The sequence below is a fragment of the Vulpes vulpes genome, chromosome 4 (assembly GCF_048418805.1).
Source record: "Vulpes vulpes isolate BD-2025 chromosome 4, VulVul3, whole genome shotgun sequence".
In the NCBI taxonomy this organism is placed as follows: Eukaryota; Metazoa; Chordata; class Mammalia; order Carnivora; family Canidae; genus Vulpes; species Vulpes vulpes.
In genome coordinates, this window is record NC_132783.1 from 108,868,244 (window position 1) to 108,886,680 (window position 18,437).

At 42.3% G+C, this 18,437-nt stretch overlaps 1 protein-coding gene across 13 annotated transcripts in view; it reads left to right on the plus strand.

The window, feature by feature from the left end:
* ATP10B (ATPase phospholipid transporting 10B (putative)) overlaps positions 1-18,437 on the plus strand; it is a 252,935-nt gene that overhangs the window by 200,741 nt on the left and 33,757 nt on the right. For 7 of the 13 annotated variants that reach the window (XM_026007667.2, XM_072756707.1, XM_072756712.1 and 4 more), the window contains 5 exons: positions 123-361; positions 9,778-9,969; positions 11,168-11,768; positions 14,371-14,480; positions 16,402-16,528. In XM_026007667.2, coding sequence (XP_025863452.1) covers positions 123-361; positions 9,778-9,969; positions 11,168-11,768; positions 14,371-14,480; positions 16,402-16,528 — 1,269 coding nt within the window. Of the gene's footprint in view, positions 1-122; positions 362-9,777; positions 9,970-11,167; positions 11,769-14,297; positions 14,481-16,401; positions 16,529-18,437 lie in introns of all 13 variants that reach the window. The other 6 variants (XM_072756718.1, XM_072756710.1, XM_072756709.1 and 3 more) reach the window with 2 other exon arrangements.

Consider the following 18,437-nt stretch of genomic DNA (forward strand, 5'->3'; position numbering starts at 1 on the left):
CCATGCTCCAGAGAAGCAGAGTGCTCTCACTCTGTGCTCTTTCCTCTACCCCTAAGGGATCCCCCCAGACCATGACTTGGCCAAGGTATGACTGGTGCAATAATAGGACTCCTTTCTTGCAGCCAAACGACTGGAGACCCCAAAGGAGTTGGACTCAGACAGTGAAGAGTGGACCCAATACCAGTGCCTGTCGTTCCCAGCCCAACGGGCTCAGGGCCCAGCAACACTGAGGGGCCAAGGATGGGCTCAGCCTCTGAGGAGGTGCCATAGTGCCCAGGTACCCATCCAGGGCCACTCACGACAGAGGTCTATAGGGCGCTGTGAAAGTTCACAGCCTCCTGTGGCCTTCAGCAGCCCCATTGTAAGTACCTTTTACTCTTTAAGTCACAAGTGTCCTCTTTTAGGGATAGACAGGAGGGGGATCTGTATCTTATCAGTCTTATCTAAGAGAAAAGACTGTATAAACCCTGAAGAGCTCTCAAAATGGCAGCCCTTGGTCTTATTTGCAATCTGCATATGTGTTTTGTTGGGCACATACAATTCCTGTTCATTTTAAATGTTCACGCTTTAAAAATTAGGAGATATCAGATAAACATATACATTTCTGGCTTTTCTTTTTAATAAGGAATTGGAAAATTTCTCCACACTAAGCCAACATCTCCTTGTGGCAACAATTGGCTTGAATGATAGAGTTGATGCTCCTTAGACTGGGCATGTAGTCTTCTGTTCATCACAGACTATCCCCCTTCTCTGTTTAACCCCATCACTGAACTGAGAGCCAGCAGCATGGTTTTCCAAAATACAGTGAAAGGAAAGAGAAATAGTTGTTATGCTGATGTTTCTATAAGGTAGAAAAATAAGATGGTCCTTAAGGCTTGCAGGTTTCAGAGTAATGGAAGAATATACTTTTTGTGATAATCAAAAAGAGTCTTAAATAGTTATAAAGCAAACATCTGTGTCAAAATTACCCAGCACACTTCATCCTCTTAAATCAATTGCCTGTCCCCTATAGGGATTCAACTTGCAGTGTTGGTCTGGAACTTTTTGCATATGGTTTATTCACATTTGATCCAAGGGTATAGCTATCACTAAATCTTTAGCATGTGAAAAAATTGAGTTTCTTCCCCAAGATTACACAGCATTCCCTGAAGGGAAGGCAAGGCTAGAACTGGAGTTTTCGGACTCCTGTCCCCTTCTACTTTCTCTAGAATCTTCTGCTCTTAGAGAAAAGGCCACAGGGAGCCCTGGCTATATTGAACAAGACCCACATCTTCTAAGAGAGGACTGTAGTACTATTATCCCATTTTAGAAAATTAGATTTTCAAAACTATCCTCATAATGAATTTCCTTCCAATTTTTATTTTCTCCATTAATATACACATAACTACATATATTTAACATTTTTGCAGTCATTGTACCTACAAATTAAAGGTTCTGGGGTTTTTAAAATCTGAAATAATATCAAAACTATTTTCCATATTGCTACCTAGTTTTCATAACCTGGGACTGTGTTTTCTGACCGTGACAAAAAGGAAATGCTGTGAATCTGTGTTCTGGGTTATTACTTATTTAACTTCAGGTGAGTACAAAGTTGAGTTAACTCTCTTATGTTAGTACCATGCACAGAAATGCAATATTAGCAAGGATGAAACATTAGCCATCTTTTAAGACATATGATGCTCATAAATACACAAGATCGTTATCCATCGATGCCTTTAGGAACAATTTTTTTATTTTTTTCTTTTCTCAGGGTAGATAACAGGACATGCATATTGTTGCATCTATCTCTTCTTCAATTTAATTTTGTTCCCACTGAATGTACTGCTCTTCCCCTAGTTCTTTACCTAAATATTTGAACACTGCATTTAGTGAATTCTCACCAGGCACAGATTCTAAGTCTTGCACTGGATGTATCTTTTGGCACCTTCCAATTCTGGATGTCATGGGCATCCCATGTGCCTGAGAATGTCTCTCCCAAGATACACAGAAAGAAACAGGAAGCTTTCTTTTATAGATTTCAGTTGGGATGCATAGATCTGCTCCCCCTTGTTCAGCCTAACAAATCTTAGTAGCCCAGAAAAACTGCCAGCCAGTGTAACTTTCATTCAGGGCCTATCACTAGGACCTACAACTGTCACCAGCTGTCCTAAAAGTTAAATAGCATGATGTTTATGCTGACCTGCAAGGTCCTTTCCAGCTATAAATTAGGTACATTTGGGGTCAAATGTCCCAGGTTTTCATCTCAGCTCCATCATCGTCTTTGAGACTTTGGTCAACCTACTGAGTTAGAACCTCAATATCTTCATCTTTTAAAAGGCTTATTATTCTATGTCATGAGTTTATTTTGAGGACTTAATTCTTAAAATCACATATTCTAGATAGATAACTAGGAGAAGTCTTAAATGATCTTTCTTAAGGAAAGCTGTATACCTTCCACAAATGTTCATATCTGATTACATTGAATGGGAAATGAGAGTTTTCATAAAATGCGATGTCAAGCCCTCTCTCCTGAGATTCTGGTATATTTGATCTAGGGTAGGCTTAGACATTCATCTGTTTTATTTTTGATGATTCTACTGAGCAACCAAGATCAAGAATCTGTCTAAGCCTGGCACTATGCCACTAGGAAATAATCTTCATTTGGCTCAAATGGGCATCTTTTATAGCTTGAGAGGCATTGGCTAAAGGGGGCTCTGATACTAACCTATAAAATATTTGTGGCTGGAGTATCAAATCCTTGAATTAGTTCATAGAGAATGTCTATGGCAGCCCCAGGTGGACCTCCTGGCTCCTGCCCCCACCAACTCTTGCCAAGCTCTCCAAGCTTGCATCCTCTTCCACCTGCCCATCTGGCATCCAGTCGGATTGGATAATAATCTCTTGGCACCACCAATTCTTTACCTTCCCTTAGTAAATCAGTCAGAACTTGCCTCTAAAACATCCACAATGTGGGGATCCCTGGGTGGCTCAGCAGTTTAGCGCCTGCCTTTGGTCCAGGGCATGATCCTGGAGTCCCGGGATCAAGTCCCGGGATCAAGTCCTGCATCGGGCTCCCGGCATGGAGCCTGCTTCTCCCTCCTCCTGTGTCTCTGCCCGCCTCTCTCTCTCTCTCTCTCTCTCTCTCTCATAAACAAATAAATAAATCTTAAAAAAATAATAAAACCTCCACAATGCCAAATCCTGGCAGAGCAAGCACCCTACCACATTCTAGAGAAGCCAGTTGTCGGTGTCCTTGGAACTTTGCCCTTACCCAAAATAAAATGATCATCAAGGCTAATAGCAACAAAAGCTGGCTTTTTTTTTTTTCTTTTACTACAAAGAACAAGGAAGCAATGGTTAATACTGCCTAATTGGCTGCTATAAAATCTGTGGCTTTAGGGTGGGGATAATACACATAGGAGAGTAATGAGTTCTAAGCCAATGTTTAAGAGTACTAGCAGATGGAAAATGAAATGCCTTTTTTTTCCCCTGGTGTGTAAGAAGCCAAGATTTAAGCAGAGAGTCTTTGTTTAGAAGTGCCACTTACAAAAGGTTTTCCAGAACCATCAGACCAAAGAATATCTTCCTAATCATGAAATTTGCATTGGGGCCACTTAGGCTCCTCCAGATGGCACCACCACTTCCTTCTTGTGGGCATGGCCTCTCCCACCTGTCTGAGAGAATGCAATAGAGAAAAGTAAAGGAGGTGTCTTTGGCCTCTGCCTTCTTTTCTTAATCTTGGTCTTCCTTCCTTTCTTTGAAAGAGATGTGTACAACATTCCAGTCTGCTCCGAGCTGGTGGGGACAGCCCACAGATACACACTCCCACTCAAAAGTTAGATAAGAGTCCCGATTTAATTAGCCAAGCATACAAAATCTTTTTGGAAGTAATGTGACTACACAGGGCAGGAACAGACGAAGCCTGTGTCATCTGTGCCTCCCTTAACTTCCAGGGTACCAGAAGATGGCACACAGCTACAATTACCCTGTTCACAAGGAGTGGAGCTTTGCAAAATCTGGAAAACTCCCTTCTTGTTAGGCCTCTTTGTTTCTTTCCTTGTGACTTACACCCCTTTTCAGGAAAGCTAATCTTAACAATCCACATGCTTCTATTTAAACAAATATTTGTTAACATTGGGTTCTCTCAATTCTTTCTTGAATGAAAGGCACCTCAAGGTCACAACCTCAAGCTGGGCAAAAACATCACTTTCCTAAACCATAGTTCAGCATCTAGCTCCCCAGGAACCAGGAAAGCTTGTTTTCATGGTAGTGACATAACCACATAGTTAAGTAAGTCATGGGAAGTCACTAAAGGTCAAATGGTAAAAAGTAAGTCTCTTTCCCTTTTCTGTTCCCCACAACCCCAGTGACAACCATTATTTGCAGTTCCTTGTGTATGTTCCAGAATTGTTTCACCTATATAGGAGCATACAACTATGGCAAACACATAAGCACATCCTTTACTGCAAATAAGAGCATGCCCTGCACATTATTTTGGACTTTTTCTTTTTACCTAGTGAATCTAGGGGACTATTTCATATATGTAGACAGACAGATGTTCAATGGAGAGCTCCCTCATCTTTTTTTTTTTTTTTTAGTGACTGTTAGAATTTGTTGAATGGCTGAGCCATTGTCTGTTTAGACATGTGTATTTTTTCTATAGTATTCATTCTTCAAGCATAATTCCTAAATGATATGTAACTTTTTCATTTCAATTGATACTTCCCAAGAGGTTGCATTAGTTTAGACACTCACCAACAACAAATAGAAGGGTCTGATTCTGTTCACTTCTGCCAATTCTGTGTATCTACTCAGTATCTACCTTTCTTTGGAATAGCCTGGTATTTATTGTCAAACATCGAGTAAGCATCCACAACATGGCATATACTGTTCTAAACACTGGGGTGAAAGGTTTAATAGGGCATTGTCCCTGATTTCAGGAGTTACAACCCAATATAGAGAAGAGAAGAATACCAGTGCCTATAGAATGCTCCTCTTGCTGCTGGGTAGATGGATGCAGAGGTGCAGGAGGAGCCCAGAAGAGATCCACCTACATCAGATGAGGCCTCAGAAGGGCTTGCTGGAAGGGTTGGCACTTGAACAGAATTTGAGACAAAATTAAAGGTTAACTAGAACAAAGAGAAGACCATCTAGTAGGGAGACGTGAGGAATGCGAGTGACATGGAGAACTGGTGTTTTGAAGAGCAACTAGAATAGAAGGTGCAGATGGCAGAGAGGTTGAGGAGATAGAGGCTTGGGAAGAACCAAGCCACAAAGATTTTTCTTCCAGGCTAGGCACTGGTGTTCCTGTTTATCTCCCCTGCTGGCTCCCTGGATTCCTATAGCAGCAAACTGTTACACCCAATGAGTGATAGTTGCCAATGTGAACTTGAGTGAGTTATTAAAACTGAGAAGAGAGTAGCAGATTAGAGGTTGACCTACTTTCCCTGGCCTTCAATGTGTGACATACTTCAGCCATGTAGCACACATTGGCCATATAAATTCCTGCTACTCAAATTGGGGTCCTAGGATCAGTGGCATGAGCATACTTGGGAACTTGTAGAAATGCAGATGCTTGGATCACACTTCCAACCCCCTGAATCAGCATCTGGGGTTAAACAAGATGCCCAGTTGATTTGGGTACATGTTAAAGTTTGGAAAATACTAGCATCATGTTTAAGGGTTCAGGTGTTGGCACAAGGAGGCAGAACTGGATTCAAGACCCATCTTTCTTACTAATTTTGTGACCTTGGACAAGATACTTAAATTCAGTGAGCCTCATTTACCTTCTAATTAAAATGGGAGAATAATAGTACCTATTTCAGTATTGCCATGATGACTAAATGATGTACATGAACACACTTAGCAAAGTATCTGATTTTGTTGTAAATTATCTAATCTAACAATAATAATAGGATTCTTGAAGGTATAGTATGAGGTCCAAGATCACCTTCATCAAAAACGGCTTGTATGATATTTAGGTGTTCTGCAATAGAAAGAAATCCATACAATTGAGTGCCTGGCTGCCACAAAGCTCTAATCTTAACAGCCACAAAGCTCTAATCTTAACAACCGGTAATCCACAATTTTATATTTCTTTTCCTTCAGAGAAAAAGACTAGCCAAAGAGTCCAGGGGTGGCTGGGGGCACTGGTTTCTCTGAGTCTCCTAAGTGCCAAGTTCCTAAATGTTAATGGGCCAGACAGGAAACCAATGGGCTGTGGACAAAGGGAACCATGAAGAACCTTGCCCTGTGAAAACAGTGTATGGTGACTGGATAAAGCTTCACTAACATCTGCTGCTGACACCTGCAGGCTGGGCCTGCTGCCAGTGACAGAGAGAAATAGGCCCTTCGCAGAGATTTTTTTTTTTTTTTGTAATACACTGCTGTATGATTGGGTTGAAATATACCGAAGAAGAGTTTTAACAAAGAGATCCCGTGAGTTGTTCATCAGTGGTGGCATAGCATGGTGTCCCAGATAGGAGTCAGTCAACAAAGATTTGAGTGCTTACAGTCTACCAGGCACTGGGGACATATCATGGACTGTCTCTGCCTTCATGGCACTCATAGACTAAAGGGTAAATGAACAAGCAATAAATAACCATTAAATCGTTTTAACTGTGTCACCGTTTGGAAATACGTAATGCATAGCTTAGAGCAAAGCAGTGTGTTGTCAGAAGCTGGGAGTCAGGTGGTGTGAAAGCTGCCCTAGTTCTGACCCTAATTCAATGTGTAGCCTTGAGTGGTTCACTTCCGTCCTCTCTGACATTCAATTTTATCATCAGGAAAATGGGAGATTTGGCTTTGATGACCTCTGAGCTTGTTTGCAACTCTGTGTATCTGTAGTAAGGGTTAAAAGCATCCCATTCATATATACCCCCAGCCCCGAATGAAATTTTTTTCCTGAAAAAAGAAGATTTCCATAATCCCTTTTATAATATCACAGACTATCTGCTGAGCCCTAAGGATTAGATATATAAGCCTATTAGTTGTGCTTGGGATGCCGAACACTAAAGATGCTGGCTGTCAGCAAGTAACCAAGGCTACTTCCTTCTTGTGGGGGATCTTGCCTGGCACAGAGGTTAAGAGCATGGATTCTAGTTGGACTACCTTAAATCAAATAAAGGAGTCTTTTTTTACTTACTGTGTTACTTTTGGAAAAACACTTTATCTCCCTGGGCAGCAGTTTCCTCATCTGATACATGGGTAACCAAGAGGATAATAGTACTCAACAAATAATGTTGCTGTGGAGCTGCAGTGAGATAATGGATGCACCCAGAATGTAAGAAGTACTATATGAATAGCAACTATCATTACTACCTTAAGAAATGAGCTCAGAGCCCTTTGAGTGATGATGGTACACTGATAACAGGAAGTGGGTGAAACCTGGAATCTGGATGGCTAGGGGAGTTTGCCTAAGAGTATTAATAAGGGAACACAGCTACTTTACCATGACCATGGAAAGGAAGACTCCAGGCTTGCAATCAGAGGGTCTGACATCTGATACTGACTCACTGAGTGACATTGGTTAGCTCAGCCCATCTTTCAGGATTTCAATTAAGTTAGAACTGTGCAAAGTCAATGGGGTCACGTAAATGACATTGCTTAGAAGAGTAGAAAGAGCTTTATCAATGTGAACTCCTTCTAGGAAGACTGCATTCAAAGGTAGAAAAGTTGGATAGTGCATGCTCCCTTCCTAGGCTTTCTGAAAATAGTGACACCATATGGTATAGATGGTCCACCACTGCTTATCACAAGGCAATGAGAAGAAATGCAGACTTGATGCAGTTTCACTAGTACTCTTCCTTTTAATAAGTACTTTTTTTTCTGGATTTTGTCTGATGGTATGAACCAGAGGAAGTGTAGTGTTGACTTTTAGAGAGCACTCCAAATAAAGGCTGGAACATTTTGTTCTAGTCCATTTCCCTTCACCTCCCTCTGCTGTTGGAAAGCCCAACTCTCATCCCTGCAGGAATCAGGCACCCCACCTGGGTATCTGGGTTTCCTCTCCTATGCTCTTACTTGTGCCAGCAACCCCAGGGAGAATAGAGTCTGACTTCTGGAGTCATTGCATTTGCTAAGCAGAGAAGACACAGTCTGAGGACTCTTTATCCACAGGGTTTTGTTTCTTTATTATTATTTTTTAAATCTCAACTTGGGTTCTTATTTGTAAAACCTGCTAGCTCATTGGCACTCAGTCTTCACCCTGAACAAATTAATTAAGAGTCCTTCAGTCCGTCCTTTTCAACCATTGAAAAACTTTCTTCTAAACTTTAGTTAACCAATGAACTATGAACACTGATATAAATGGTTTTGTGTGGAAATTTTTTTGCATGATGGCTCTTGTTGTATCTGTTAACAGCTGGTGTTTGTTGAGCTTCTGCTTCAAACAAAGCAATAGTTGGGACTGTAGTATGTACAGCTTTGTGGAAAATGCAGTCTCTATCTCAAGGCTCTTACCTTGTCTCTAAAGAGATTCCACATGGATATAAGAAAACTGAATTTTTTTTTTGTTTTTTTTTTTTTAGAAAACTGAATTTAAAATATAGGTCAATATGTGGTGCATTCCAAAGGGATGGTACAAGTGGCAGTTTCTACAAGGATGTGAAAAATTGGAAACACATGAGTCAGATCCCGCCCACAGATTTTTCTTTTAAAAAAAAAATGAGTTCTCACATCATCACTCTTTATCTTGAAAAATCAATAGATTAGGCAAACTAGGCTAACACCAGAGCACCTCATTAGCAGAGCAGTTGAAACCTTTTAGGTAGGGTAGGACTTGCCAGGTTTCCCAACCCCTGCCACCCCATAGTGTCCTCATCTGTACCTTGGCTCACTTCCCTCATTCACCTTAACTGCCTGACTCCTATGGACATTCTAAATTCAAAATATGCTGTTGTGGCTCAGAAGACTGAGAACTTATCGTGGGCTGGATAAGATCTCATGGACATATGGGACTTCTCATGGCTACTGAAGTCTAGATAGGATTTTGGTAGACAGGAAATCACTTTTCAAACAAGGTATAATCTGAGGTATTAAAAGGGAATATCGAAAAGGCAGCAAACAAACCAGCAGGCTGAGCCGAGGGTCTGCATGGAGAAATGGTGGGAGTAAAGAATGGGAGTGCAGACTGTGGAAGAATTTAGATGCCAGACTGTATTGACTATGCTAAATATGAAGATCTCCTGAAGGTTTTCAAGCTCAAAAGTACTTTGAGAGAAATAATGTTTTAGGAAGATGCATGGCTAATTCATATGAAAGATTAGAAAGAAAAGAGGTGGGAGGCAGCAACATCACTTCAGAGGCTGATGCAGAAATCCAGATTTGAGGGCTAGAGGTCTGCTCCTGGCTGAAAGCATCAGCAATGAAGGGCAAATGGTGGGAAGCCACTGTGAGGGAAAGAGTGCCAGAGTCTATAACATGCAAGTTTGAGGGAAAGGGAGGAATCGCATAAGAATGCACTGACTAGGCCTGTGGAAAGGGGAGATGTCCTAGAGGCAGGACTTCAGGGAAGACTGTATCAATCTTCCCCCAGGTATACAAAGAATCTGCTAGAGGGGCCTTCCTCCCCAGTCCCTTCAGGAAAGATTGATTTTTTAAGATTTTATTTATTTATTCATGAGAGACACAGAGAGGCAGAGACATAGGCAGAGAGAGAAGCAGGCTCCATGTAGGGAGCCCGATGTGGGACTCGATCCCGGGACTCCAGGATCATGCCCTGGGCCGAAGGTAGACGCTTAACCGCTGAGCCACCCAGACATTCCAGGAAAGATTCTCATTGAGGCATTTCTTTCTCAGGAAAAAGATGTGACTCCAGATAAAAATCTACTGCCCAAAGTGCAAGATGCTGCCCTGTGGTTGGAGACATTGTCAGACACGAAACCTGCCAAGACTTCCCTCTCCACCACCTCCTCCATTGCTGACTTCTTCCTTGCACTAACCATCTGCAACTCTGTCATGGTCTCCACAACCACTGAGCCAAGGCAGAGGGTAAGGATCACTGAGGGTGGGTGGTGGAAGGGATGGAAGAAGATCCAGGGGTAAGAAGTAAAGCCCTGAACAGAGAGACAAGACTCTTGAGCCCTAGTCACAGAAACACCATGTCATCACTGTGAGACCTTGAACAGATTTCTTATTTTTTCTGGGCCTTAGTTTCCTCATTTTTTAAATAAAATGGAAGAAGTCCTATATGAGCTTTCTATATAACTTTCAAATTCTGTATCTGTCTATAGGGTAGGTATTAAGAGTTAATATTTACTGAGTACTTGCTTTGTGCCAGGCTCCATGCCAAACACATCACCTGCATTATCATTTAATCATCACAACCCAAAAACCCTATGAGGTATGTCCGTACATTTCACAAATGAAGACACAGTGGTTCAGAGAGTTTCAGCAACTTAACGAAGGATGTATGATTGATACACAGCAGAACCATCTGTACAACTCCATGATAATATCACATTATACTGGTCTCTGCTTTTATGTGAGGGAAAAATAATATAAAATTATTATTATTATCATCATCATCATCATCATCATCATCACCACCACCATGGGTGAAGTTCTGCCAATTTAGAGATAATGCAGCTGGATGGCCATTTTTAGAAGTTTATACTCTGAATTGTTTTTCAGTACTAAAGATAGATTGATCTTCGATTATCCACAAACTCTCACTCAAGCTCCCTTATGAGTGACTGGTGGTAATAATTGAGTATTATAACTGGTAGCTATGAAATCAAGAAAACAGGGTTCACCCAGGTACCAAACCAGAGTCTCCCATTATTATACCTAGATCCCAAAACACTCTGAAAAGACATTCCAACCACTGAAAACTCACAAAGTTATCACAAAATTTTAGGGAATTTTGGGAGGCAGGAAATGTTATCTGAGAAATTAATTCTACTTTCAAGAAAGAAAGAAGTACATTTTGAGAAGGACAGCATCCAACCTCCAGTTTTCAAGTTATTGAGGAGACATTAGCTGGCAGGTAGCTCAGGAGTTCAATCTCTGGAGCCAGACAGACTCAGATTTGCTGAGTCTCACAGAGGAGAGAAGACTTGCCCATAATTGCTGAAACCGCCAAATAATCCATTTATTACAAAATGAGCTTCATATTCTTCCATAAAACAGCTTAATATTTTTTCCAACACTGAGAGTTAATGTTCCACTTCCCTTCTTTGACTACAAGGTCACCATGCCACCCTTGACCAAGGCTCTGGGGACATCCCTGGAGAAGATTCAGCAGCTCTTCCACAGATTGAAGCTTTTGAACCTCAGCCAATCATTCTCATCCACTGCACCCTCTGATATCGACCTGGGGGAGAGTTTGGGGGCCAACATGCCTACCACAGACTCAGAAGAGAGAGACGATGCATCTGTGTGCAGTGGAGGCTACTCCACCGATGGTGGCTATAGGAGCAGCACATGGGACCAGGGCGACATCCAGGGGTCTGGATTGGATGCTTCCTTGGAGAAGGTTCTGGAGGCCCCAGCTCTAGGACTGGCCAACCCTGAGCTCTATTATGAAGCTGAGAGCCCTGATGAGGCAGCCCTGGTACATGCAGCCCATGCCTACAGCTTCACGCTGGTGTCCCGGACACCTGAGCAGGTGACTGTGCGCTTGCCCCAGGGCACCTGCCTCACCTTTGACATCCTCTGCACCCTGGGCTTTGACTCTGTCAGGAAAAGAATGTCTGTGGTTGTGAGGCACCCACTGACGGGTGAAATCATTGTCTACACCAAGGGCGCAGACTCGGTTATCATGGACCTGCTGGAAGACCCAGCATGCGGTGAGTCCCACCTCACCAGGGCTCCGGGAAGAGGGCTCCCTGGTTTAAGAGGCAGCACAGGACAGTAATAACGAGCTTGGGTTATAGTGTCACTTAGTCCAGCAGGTCCTAACTTGAACAGAAGCCACAAGATGCTTTCTTCAGAGGAGATTCCTTAAATCATGCTGCATTCTGCATCTCCTTGCTCTGGAGAATTACAGTGCTCGTGAGCTTATTAAAGACTTAGGGCAGTCTTATACTGGAGAAACCTCTAACTTTATCCCAATTTCTGCTTTTCCAAACATTTAAATATGGATTATCTGTACACAATTTTTTCCTACCAAAACACCCATTAATATATGCTAGAACACACTGTGGTCCTAACTCTGAGTTTTGTAGAGAAGCCAGCTGAATCCAGGGAGGGAAGTGACTTAAGAGAGGTACACAGATAACCAGTGGTAAATTCTAGGCCCAGGTACCTTGAATCTCAGTTCAGAGCTCTTTCCATGCCACCAGAACTCTGCACCAGGCTCAGTTTGCTCTGGAAAACCTCAGGTGTCCCTCTTTGTCATCCTTTTCCCCAGCCTCCCCCAAATGGATTTTCATAAATTTGAGCCAAGCCAGAAAAATGTTCCAAAGTCCCTACATATCAGTGTCCAATTTTGGAGCAGCATGAATTAGTGTGCGGACGCTTTCTGATTGCTAACAAGAAGAAGACAGTTATGGGGCTATGATTCTCCCAGGATAGTAGATTCCAGCCAAGCTTTAGAATTGCCCAGGCAGCCCTGTGCCTCCTGCATTATCAGCTGTGGATCAAAGCCAAGAGGTTCATGGGGATTGATGAGTGTTTAGAATGGGAAGGGAGCTAATTAGGTCTCTTCATTCCCAGACTCTGGCAAAATGAGTGAATTTGGTATTTCTGAGTCAAGGGAACCACGGCACTCTATCCCTGGGCAACAGCCATCCAAGCTGCCCTGGAGATGTTTTTTTTAATTTGTTCCTCACCTGATTCCAAATGGATTTGGAGATGCTTCCAATAAAAGACACATACACAATATTACTATAAAAATTGAGAACTCTTTGAAAAGAAGGGAGGAAAATAACCCTAGGTATAATATATTTAGAGTGTCTGAACATTCAATTTGATCCTGAGGCTCCTGGTAGCCTAAGCAAAAAAGTAAACTCCAGGTCACACAGGTAGAAGGCAAAAGGATTTTATCTCAGGGAGCTAACATTTTTGAAAATAAAATATTATAGATGGTGCACAATAAGCACAGACTGTGCTTAAGGCACCAGAGAAAAAGTAGTATTTGAAAAATGAGATAATTTTTTAAAGGATTTTTATATTGCATAAAAACAGCCTTGGAATTGTATCAGGGAAAAGATCAGAGCTTTGTTGGACTTCCTTATATTTATTTTACTGTAAAGAATTGTATGTTTAATTTTGCATCATAGGGAGGGGAATAGATGAGATACACAAAACCTGTTTACTACGTAGGGCCTCAAGATTCCAGCCCCAGTAAAGAAGGATTCTGAAGGCTTTTCCCAGCTCAGCTTTACACAGTAGCAATCAGTATCTGATTAGTGATGTCTGTGACACCTTAGGTAAAGGAGGTGGAAATGGCATCAATCCTGCCCCATGCCCACCAACCGAGGCTGAAAAATTCTTTTTTGTTTTTAAAGATTTTTATTTATTTATCTATTCATGAGAGACACAGAGAGAGAGGCAGAGAATAGGCAGAGAGAGAAGCAGGATCCCTGCAGGGAGCCTGATGCAGGACTCGATCCCAGGACCCCGGGATCACAACCTGAACCGAAGGCAGACACTCAACCGCTGAGCCACCCAGGTGCCCCTGAAAAATTATTTTTATCTGATAGATAAAAGCACTAGATTTTCAGGAGAAAAAGATATAAGAAAATACATCAGACTTCATCAAAGGAACTTTGAGCAACACAATGAAATATGTTTTCATGCTAGACTTATAGAAAATGCAAAAAATATTTTTCCTAAGGCCATTTCCTGTTACAGAAGGAAAGCCTAATTCAGAAAACCCAATGTGATGAAAAACTTAACAATGAGATTCATATCTATGGCTGTCTTGAGACCTAAGTTGATATAAAGACTGAAGTAGACAACGGAGGGGATAATCGAGGGTATGTCTAAGACTCAGCCAACAACTGGTCATCCAGAGCTAAACTGGCTACATGGAAAACACCTGAGATAACAACAAAGATTTAGACTTCTGGTCCTCTGATTCAGCAGGGCTTCAACTGGACCTGGGAACCTCTATTATTTGCAGCCCCTCCCAGGGATGCAAGCAAAGAGATATGAATCCCAGAGTAGGGGTGATTCTGATGCAAACATGTGTTTGGGATCAATATCTAAGACAACCTTTCTTCCCTAAATAGGATTTTTCTCAGCCAGGCCTTGATCATCCCATAGAGAGTAGAGAATTTAAGGTCTTCTAGAGTTCACCTTCTGGGACATCATGACAACCAAGAGAGATTCTGTGTTTCTGGGGTGGGTTATAAGGGGATTCCTCCTCACAGTTTCAGAGTGTTAGAAACAACGATTCCCAAGCATTTGTACATGACTTCATGGAGAACAATGACTATTTGACAGTAACTGACATGGATGTGGAAAAGAAGATGAGGAAAATCCAAGTCAGAACCCAGAAGCATCTAGATTTATATGCAAGAGATGGCCTTCGAACACTGTGCGTCGCCAAAAAGGTAAAAATAAATTCCTCCTTTAGTAGTTATAAGGCCTCGACCCCGCGTCTGTCTTTTCTTTTTAGAAGACCCTTACTATTGGTGGTTTTAATATTTTCAAAATCAGCTATTCTGACTCACCACAAAGACCCAGGATTTTGGCAGTTTTGCTGGGGCAGAACTCTAAATAGCAAGGTTCCATATCAGCATGGCTTTGTTGTTCTCTGTTTTTCATTATATGTACATATACTTGGTAACCCATAACTCATAAAAGAGTTTTCAATATTATAATTTTACCCTCAAAGTAGCTTTTTAAATTTTGCATTTTTTGCCTAGAATGAAGTTTGGGAGATATGTGATCACAAAAATCAGTATTTCTGGTTTCTCTTAAAAATTTAGAGGATCTGATGAACAAGGTCTCAGTTCTTAAACAGCCACTAATGGCTTAGAGCCTTGTAGTAGCTGGTCCTTTTAATGAAGCGTATATATTCTCCTGTGTTCTGCAATTGGTGACAGACCTACCTTCCCTGTTGTATTGACCTTGGTCCAGCTATAGTCATGTAATTACCCACCTCTCACCTTGCAACCCTTTGACTTTGCAGCCCCTGCCAGGGAGGCAGGCAAAGAGATGTGAACCTCAGAGTAGGGGCATCTAATGAGGCACCTAAAATCCGATAGGGGAGCTATGATGACATGCACTTCTAGATGACTAAACGTGGTTTCTTCTCTATAAATCCCCAGAGGTCTTCATCTCTTTTATGATGCTTAGTGCAAGAAAGTTTAAGAGCACCCACTTTATACTCAGACCTACCTGGATACAAGTCCCAGTCTCACCACTTGCCCGTTGTGTGACCTTGGGAAAGTTTCTTCACCTCTCTGAGTTTGGGATTTTCTTATCTATAAACTGGTACTAATGCTCCCTACCTTATACAGTTGTCATGGAAATTAACTAAAGTAACACATATACATACATACGGTGCCTGAGACAGTGACCAGTGCTTACTACTCCATAAATTGTAATTATATCCTTACCACCTTCTATTTTCCATTGAAATTATTTGTGCCTGTTTTGCTTCCTCTAATGAGATTATGAATTCCTCAAGAGCAAAGGCCTAGCTGTGTTCCTTGGTTTTCCCCATAGTGCCATGTGCAGAAGAAAAATCAAGGAATGTCTGATTGTTGAACAAAAGAATAATTTGTTTCTATAAGAGACAGTAATGCATGTGATGCCAACAGAGGCATCTAAACATGCTATGACTCCCAGGGAGGAAGATTTGCCCTCCAGTTGGATTCTTCCAATTACTGAGTGGGATAGTCTACCAAGCTATGTAAGATCTGATTGCTGTTTACCTTCCCAGCCTCATTGCTGCTTCCTCTCTATCTGGCTCTCCATCCCTAAGCCAACTGGTTTGTTCAACTGAACAGAAAGAAAGCGGGGTTCATGCTGTTTCATGGCCTTTGCATTTGCCCCCCTCCATGACTGATCCCTTCTCATCATTGGATATCAACTTGCATGTCACTTTGTCTAAGAGAACTGAAGATGCAAATGAAATAACCCTCCAGCTTTCTCCTATCTAGTCACACTCCATCATGTCACCGTCTCTGTTTTCTGTAAAGAACCCCTTAAAATTCTCTGTCCTTTTAAATAATTTATTTGAATAAATGTCTCTCAACCCCCACTAGCACATAAGTCCAGCCATGCAGGAATCTTGTCTGTCTTGATCACTGCTATACTTCCAGTGCCTAGAGCACAGCAGGGGCTTAATTGTGATAATGGAACATGAGGATCAATCTTTCATCGATTTGTGCATTAAAAAAAAAATTGAGAAGAAATAATTGTCTAGGGAATAGGGAAGCTCAAACAGGCCTATAGGGTGCCCAACATATAAGAATGGGGTGGGATTCACCCTGCATTGGGAAAGAGCCTCTTCCTGTCCTGCAGGTCATAAGCGAAGATGACTTCCAGCGATGGGCCAGTTTCCGGTATGAGGCAGAGGCATCCCTCGACAATCGAGATGAGCTTCTAATGGAGACTGCACAGCATCTGGAGAATCAACTCACCTTACTCGGTAGCTAAAAATAAGTCATCACTAAATTAAAAAAAAAAAAATGTATGCTACAAGCTGGAGAGGGAGTTATTGGCCATGACTCTGACATTGCTGCACATGTGTCTCAATTAGGAGCCTTCCCTGGAGTGCCCTTCCAGGTATTTGGTGCAAATGGTGCCGATATCCAACCCAGACTTGACAAGCCACTTCCTAAGGATGCCCACGAAGATTCCTATACTTCCTTCTGGATGAAGCCTAGGTTGCTTCTCCTCCATTTATTCAACTGTTTATTGTGCACCTACTATGTGCCAAATAGCATGCTAGGCACTGGGAAAGGAACAAGAGTCATAAGCTCTATCCTCTCAGAGCTGGAAACTAGATGATTAACAAGAATTTCAACCAAGTGTGATGAGGCCTGAGCTGGAAGATTTGCCTGTGGTATAGAAGCCCAAGTAGAAGGTGCTGATGTAGCCTGGGGCCAAAGAGAGTTCTAGAAGGCAGGAACTGAGCAGAGCAGAGGAACTGGTCAGACAAACACAGTTTTCAGGCCGAGGGAGGGGCCCAAATGAAGAGCTAGACAGGAGACAGCCTAGATAGCCTGGAAACCCCAAGGTCCGCTGTGGCTCTGTGACCACAGAGTGTACAGGAGAAATGATATGAGGGGGGAAAGCTCAGAATGATACAGGTTATGAAGGACACATAAATCATATGCTTACAGTTTAAAGAGAAGGGAGTAAAAACAGGAATAGGCTCATGCTTTACAAAAATAACTATGGCTGCTGCTGTATGGAAGTTCAGTTCATATGCCAAGGTAATGATGAGAAGCAGGGAGACCAGCTAAGAGAAAGTGCTGTTTCTTTAAGAGGTAAAACATTACCCAGAGAGATGGAGGAGGCTTTGTTTATCAGGGTTAATCACCTCACAGCTGGGAGCAAAATCTGGAAAAGGCAAAACCTGATGCATGCCATGCTGACTAAATGGCTAAAGACTTCTTTCATTTTGGGAGGCAATGCTGAGCTGGGGATGAGGGCCAAATCTTGATCTTGTGCTGTGTGCTCAGGGACCCATCCCCTCACTCCCCTGAGCTCTAGCTTCTTCTGCATATAAATCACACTGCTCCAAGCTTTCAGACAGGCAGAGGTACAAGGGGAAAGAACCAGGGTTGCTGTAAGAAGACGGTGATGCCTTTATGTATTAAAGGTAGCAGCAAGATTCAGCAGGAAGGGTGGCAAACAGGGGGAGATGTTTGTTCCCCACCACTCTCAGTCTTTTTGTTTCCCCTGTGTTTTGACTCCAGGGCCTTTGCCTGCTGCCTCCCAAAGCCCCTCTGAAAGTTGCCCATGAGAACCTATTTTAACAGGAACCAGAGGGTAGCCAGACCAGACAGCTCTATCTACACACAAGGCCACAGAATGTCATCCCGTTAGAGCACATGACTCCCCCCTGACCCCCTTGAGGTTGCTTTTGTTTGGGGGGAGCACTCTGGTCTCAGTGAGAAGTGCTCCTCAGCTGATTCTGCATGAAAGAAAACATGCTTATCAGGATCTTTTGGCTTCCCTTGCTGGGAAAGACTTTCACAACCTTTCTGCTTCATTTTTCCTTTCACACAAATGTGTTTTTCCTTTTTTTCTCCTTCACTCTGCTTCCCTGTAATATAAATCAGCTTCAGAATCTCACCTTCCAGGCTAACCCTTAGAGGGAAAAACAAGGACTGAACCATCACTTTTCATGGGGTTGTTTATCTGCACATTTGGGCCTACAGTACAAAAGAGGCACATTTCAGGATAGAGTCATTATTTTTGTTCCCTCAAGGTGGCTTGGGATAAAGAGAATTAGGGCTGGGAAGAGACTTCATCTTACCACCAAGAATCTGCTGTGCCACTAAAGCTGCATTGCATTCACACTAGGTCCCACACTATAAAATGATCTT